General features: G+C 40.3%; 1 protein-coding gene across 5 annotated transcripts in view; it reads right to left on the reverse strand.

Moving 5' to 3' along the window:
- Positions 1–6123, reverse strand: part of VPS13B (vacuolar protein sorting 13 homolog B) — a 431489-nt gene extending 425366 nt beyond the window's left edge. For 4 of the 5 annotated variants that reach the window (XM_074554422.1, XM_074554431.1, XM_074554441.1 and 1 more), the window contains exons 1-2: positions 5965–6123; positions 5042–5219 (exon numbers count right to left, since the gene is read on the reverse strand). In XM_074554422.1, coding sequence (XP_074410523.1) covers positions 5042–5188 — 147 coding nt within the window. In that variant the 5' untranslated portion in view covers positions 5189–5219; positions 5965–6123. Of the gene's footprint in view, positions 1–5041; positions 5220–5903 lie in introns of all 5 variants that reach the window. The other variant, XM_014275514.2, reaches the window with a different exon arrangement.
- Between the last annotated feature and the right edge of the window lie 341 nt (positions 6124–6464).

Genomic DNA, 6464 nt, shown 5'->3' on the forward strand with positions numbered 1-6464 from the left:
TTCAAGTTTCCCTTCTAAGAGATGACAGTTTCAGACTTTCTCATTAAAAGTTCAAAGAAAATTATTGATGTGTTTTTACAAAGTGTTTTGTTCACTACTATACTTCGGGATTGTAGCCAAAAGTCTCTCCTAAAAATTCAGCCCTAGGCTCAGAAGCAACACAAATAAAATTGTCATCCAGACAGCTTTAGTTTAGTTAAGTCACTGAAAAGCAAATATTGGGCTGTTTAGCTACAGATCTTGCTATATGAATAATCATACAACAACTTAAGTAGTATCTTTTGTCCCAGAGCTTTTTTTCGGGGGCGGAGGGGAATTGGGGAAACACATGAAGTGTGGCACAGAAATAAATTATAAAAAACATGCAATCTAAAAATACATCACAACATAAGAGATCTCTGCCTTTCAGAGATCAAGGCAGCAAACTACCACTGTTAATAGTAATAGGAATAAAGTCCCATTCTGGACTTGTCAATGTGTAAGTTTTTGTCATTCATCAATACCACAATGTCTGTTTAGACTCTGGCTTGTCTTTACTTCAAAAGGCATTCTAGAATAGCTGCTTTTCCACTATTTGCTGGATGGATTTAACACATTTTCCCTTTTGGCTAGTTAACCACAAGATATTGAAAGAAACAGAAGTAGGAATTATTTCAAAATAAAGGTGGTAAAAGAAAACTCACAACATATTTAGAAGGTAGTTCTCTTTCAAAGGAAATTTGGATACAAATGTTATCTGTCAGCAAGGAAACCCATTGTCCTGGTTGCAGCCAGGGCAATTACAACAAAGCAATGTAGAGAACTCATTGTTATACTATTCAGTAGACAATACAAATATGTGCCAAATTAAGCAACTTGTTCATAACACAATATAACATAGAACATTTTTATTCCTCTCTGTTTCCTATGCAATATTTCTCCTTTCATTAAGTACTGCTCGAAATTCTTAATATTTCTTCTAGACTCACAACTGATAAAATGTCGCATTTTAGATTTTCCATTTAATCATATAAATCCTTCACAAAAATGTATATATCACTAAAACCAAACTTCTGGGCTTGACCCATAAATAACTGACTAACATGTAAGACTGCAGACTAGATGATTCTAATTCCCCTTTGCCTAAACTCTCCTCTTGCTCTAAAACACAAGCCTGTTGTAAAAGTTGGAATGATAGGCAAGTACTCGTTCTCCACATCAGTGTTAACTCAAATACTTTTTCTTCACACTCAAGGCTGTATTTCACAATTAACCAATGGCATATAAAAGACACTTAAAATAAGGATATTTCAATGTTCCCATTGACTATTCCTAAAAACTATTTTAAGTACATTAGAATTTTTCATGTTTCTTTCTATAAAAATTCTTTTTAGATCAAGGTATCCTTTGTCTTCCAAAGACTGCTTAATCCTTCCCTTCCACATTTGCAAAACAGCTAAAAACTAATTATGGGAATATACACAAGCAGCAAGAAGAATCACAATGTATGCCATCTTTTTGGCACCACTGTGTCAACAGATACACTACACACAACCTACTTACCAAGTTCAGAGAGAGTTCTGTTACCTCTGGTACTACAGGGACTTCACACAATACTTGACAAAAATGCTTAAAACACTTTTCCAAAAATGATATTTAAAGTATTTGTTTCAAAATTTTATTACATATTACTTTCTTGAAGTATTTTTTGTACAGTATGCATATTATGTACAGATGGAAAATTTCTTGGAATGTTTAGTCTTCTAGTAATTGAATCATTCAGGATAGGAAAAAAAATCAAAATTTTATTAGATTTAATCTTCAACTAAAGACAATTATTATAAAATCAACTGGCTATTCAGAAAGTGACACAATTATATGCAAAAGCTACACTGTACCTAGAACATTCAAGCTGAGTACAAACTAGCACTTGACTTCCACTACAGAACAGGTTTGTACAAAAAAAGGGGGACAGAGAGAAGGAGAGACCCTAAGAGTTATTACAGTGACATTCAGCTTAGTTTAATGAAAGCATAAAGCTTACATAAACATATGTAAAAGACAGGAAAAGTATTTTCAGATACTGGAGTATTCTCTTCACATTTGGTAAATTTTCTGTCAACAACTGTAATTCATTATTACAGTGACCTGAGGAGGTCACTGGGTGAGAGCAGGACGAGAATCTTGTTCCTTGATCAGAAGGCTTGATTTATTGATATACAATATATAATACATTATAACTATACTAAAAAGAATAAAGAGAGAGCTTGCAGAGACTGCTAAGCTAAGAATAGAATAGAAGGAATGAATAACAAAGTTCTGTGTTCAAGGAATCTCCCCTGAGCTGCTCCTGTGATTGGCCCTTAGTTGGAAACATGCAAGATGAGCCAATCACAGAATCACCTGCCACATCTCACAACAGCCGATAACAATTTGTTTACATTCTTCTTCTGGGGCTCTTTGCTTCCCAGAAGATGGACAAATCCCAAAGAAAGGATTACTATGAAGAAATGTCTGCAACAATTCATCTGATCTCAAGAGGTATTGGCTCCAACTTAGTCACAAAAAGAAATTAAATTATTCTAAAATATTCTATAAGACAAACAGAAGTTTATGCGTTGTTCTTATCTGTCCTTTGGGATCCCGTTGGGTGGCTCAGAATAGCACAACATGACATGGGAACACTAACATCAGCTGAAGCACACACTTGTTACCAAAGCTGTTACAAAGTGCTTTGTCCAGGTAGTTTGGCACCAATGCTAACACTCAAAAAACCATGTATAACTCCACAGAAGATGGAATTCTCTGAAAATGATTAAGGCTCTAGACAAATACATCCAGGATAGATGGATGTATCCAAGAACCTGAAGTGTGAAATTAAAGCTGTGCTCATGTCAGATAAGGAGCAGGGAACCAGGCTGGGCATCACAACCCAGGACAGAGCAGTGTTACAAGAGCAGAGCAGGTAAGGGAACTACCTTTGGGTATCATGAATCCATCCAGGGAGAGAAGCCAACTAAAATTATATAAACTGGTCATTTTTAGAGACCAGCTTTTCAAGGGAGCTCCTGACAGCTGCAATGGCTTGGATACTTTGCCTTACCATATAGTGCTTACTTGAAGAGTTTTGCTGAGCAGAAATAAACAGCATAATAAACAGCATCCCCTCCAAAAAAAAAAAAGAGGAAGACACTCTAAATACCCACTGGACCCACTCTCATCTGCGGGTCCAGACAAGTTCCAAAGAATAATAAGAGGCAAATGAAGACAGTGACATTTTACATGCACCCAGCCAAATAACATAAAAACAATGCATCTGAGCTAAATGTTGCATCCATCACATATTCACATTCCCATAACCATACCCAAATGGCCATGGGTACATATGGCAGTATTTGCCACAAGAGCCATAACATTATCAGGTTGAGCTGGATATTTAGGAAGCCAGTTCACAGGCAGACAAAGATGAAGCAAGGGATCACCTACCAGCAAACTGCAACTATTGGAAAGGGAACACCACCAATGACAGCAGGAAAATTCTTATAGTGACAGGCAATAAGTTTGATATATCCATCCCAAGTCATCATTTGTTATTAGGACAAACTCTCTCTCCATACAGCAGAGCACTGACACAGTTTACCCAGAGAGGAGCTTCTCACAAGGCAGAGCTCAAGACCCAGTTGAAGAAAACACATCATGCCTGACATAATGCTGGCAACAGCCCTGCTCAAAACAGGTTGGACTAGATGACCTCCAGAAATCCTTTCTGATCTACCCTTCTTTGTACATAAACATTTAAAAAGGCTCACGGGGGAACACATCCTACAGAATCCAGCTCTGTGGACAAGTAATGGACTTTTATTGTACTTGTATATACCCAGCAATAGACTGGAGAGAACATACAGAGGCTATGAAACACTTGAAGAAGACAAGTAAGGTTCTTCAAAAAGCACAGAAAACAGGACCGAGATCTCTTGTGAGATTGTCTCTTCTTCCAAAACAGGTTCAGAGATTCTTAATTAACCACATGTATATTTTTCACATTTTAAAAGGTGTTCCCTTTTTTAACAGAGACATGCAGTCATCCCAGCCTATTTCAATGCCTCCTCATCAGACACATGAGACTTTCATGTATGTCTAACCTAAGTCTCCCAACATGCAATTTATTCAATTGCTTCGTGTCAGATCAAAATAATTCTTGCCCTATCTTGTCTCACCTTATTTTAGTCAACATTAAAAACACATTCCCTGTATATTTTATTCTTCTTTCAAGGGATGTATTTACTAAATTTCCCATTCTTTGCTGCATTTCTCTCAGCACCTTCACTTGCTTGGACTACATCTGGGCACAGAACCCCAGCTGAGCCCTGCTACTCCATGCACAACAAAAAGAAGCTTTATCAGTCTCACACACTCGAGGTGTCAACCCAGATAAGCACAAAAGGAAACCATCTCTATGCTAAGGCTTTACCTGCATACTGACAGCAGGCTCCAAATTCTGTATCTAGTGTTTTACTTAGTCAAGAGTGTTTTTCTAAGGCTAAGTTTTACTGTGTCTTTGATTTAATCCAGAGAAATCAGATGATCAAATATATTCCTCAATTACTCAAGTTTAGATACAACTGGAACAATGAAATCTGAAGTTGGAAAACAATACAAGGCACAAATGGGTTTAATATGTATAATTAAAAAGAGACCCCACTTTACTTGGTGACCTTTCAACTTAGTTACTAAAAGTAATTTGTAAATATGACTGGAAAAGCAATTCAATTAATGCTCCTACTGTAAAACAATAGTTACTGAAAGAAGAAACATGTCCACAAAAAAGCCTCTCTTCACACTTCATAACTTAGAGAATGTGCAAGGAATTACCAGTCACTGCTAAACAAATGGCATGAAATTAAAGCAAGAATAACTAAGTGCAGGGGGGAAAAATATTTGCATAAGAAGAAAACCAGCAAGCACTAAGTTACTACTTAGCTGTGCACAGCAATCTAAAATAACTCAGACAAATTATTTTAAATCAAAGACATGGATTGTAACTGCTATAAACATAAGATACCTGTTCAAGTACATCCAACTTTAATTCAAGTTTACTGAGCACAACGTCTCCTCCCCAGAGGGACAGCTGCAGATCTGAAGGCTTCAAGTTCTTTATGTAGCGATTCACATAACTCATCAAAATAGGAGTTACATAGGACTCCAGCATTCTGGAAGATCTCTGTTTTACAGGTCAAGCACTAGGAAAAGGACAAGAAATTGAGATGTCAGTTACATAGCTCCAGTCTAATTTTCAATAATGCAACACTCCCATTGTTTGAAAGTATGAAAATAATTCTAAACATCATTTATAGACAGAGATTCATACAATTACATACAAAGATAAAATGTATAGAAAGATGCAAGCACATCTATTTATATTTTCTGAATTTTCAGGTTACATATATGTATATTCACACACACATATCTCTGTGTGTGTATGTATATTTATACACACATATATATATCAGAACTATTAACTAGCTTGTCCAAAAGAAAAGCCAAACAAACAAACGAAGAAACAGAAAAGGTTATTGACCAGTCCACCATGCTTTCACACAGCATTTAAGTGACAAGAAAACTCCTTCTTGAAGTCATTAAAAGGATAAATTTGGATAACATCAAAAAAGGGTAACTCCTAACAGATAAGAGTCCACACTAAAATATCGCCTTAGAAGAGCCTCACCGGTCTCAGCACAGTGTACACGACAACCCTGCCAGTTTCGTGCCAGCCTGAACTCCAAGAACCCAACATCTGCCATCACTCCCATCCCTCCCCACATCCTTTCCCAAACCCCGCCGTCCTGAGGAGACCCTTCCCCGTCCCGTCACCGCCGCGCCTTCACCCGGACACCTTCCCAAAGCCGGGAACCCCGCGCCCGTACCTTCGGGACACATCCTCGCACGTCCCTCCCGCGGGCCCACGCCCCCTCAGGGCCCCTTTACCTGGCCCCGCTCAGCGCCCCGAGGCTCCGCGCCCACCGCGGGCCGGCCGGGCCGCGGGAGCGCCGCGCACGCAGCGCCTCCGGCAGCGCCTCCCGCCCCGGCTCCGCCGCTCGGACGCTTCCGGGTTCCTCGGCGCATGCGCGCTGCTCCGCCCGCCCTCGGCCGGAAGCGTTTGGCGCGAGCGCGGGGCGGGGCCAGGCCGTGGCTCTGAGGGCGGTGGTGGTCACGTGACCTGAGCGACGGGGCGGGGCTTCGCCGGCGTCCCCGTGAGGCGGCGGGAGCGCGCGGGCCGTGTGACGGTGACGGAGACGCGGAGCGAGCGAGGCTGGGAAGGCCTCGAGGTCACGGGGTCCAGCCTGTGGCCCAACAGCACCATACACGCCGTGTCAACCATACCATGGCACTGAGTGCCACGTGCAGTCTTACCTAAACACCCCCAGGGACGATGACTCCACCAACTCCCTGGAAGTCCGTTCCGGTGTCTAATCATCCACTCTTCT

This window comes from Zonotrichia albicollis, chromosome 1 (genome assembly GCF_047830755.1).
Source record: "Zonotrichia albicollis isolate bZonAlb1 chromosome 1, bZonAlb1.hap1, whole genome shotgun sequence".
Taxonomy (NCBI): Eukaryota; Metazoa; Chordata; class Aves; order Passeriformes; family Passerellidae; genus Zonotrichia; species Zonotrichia albicollis.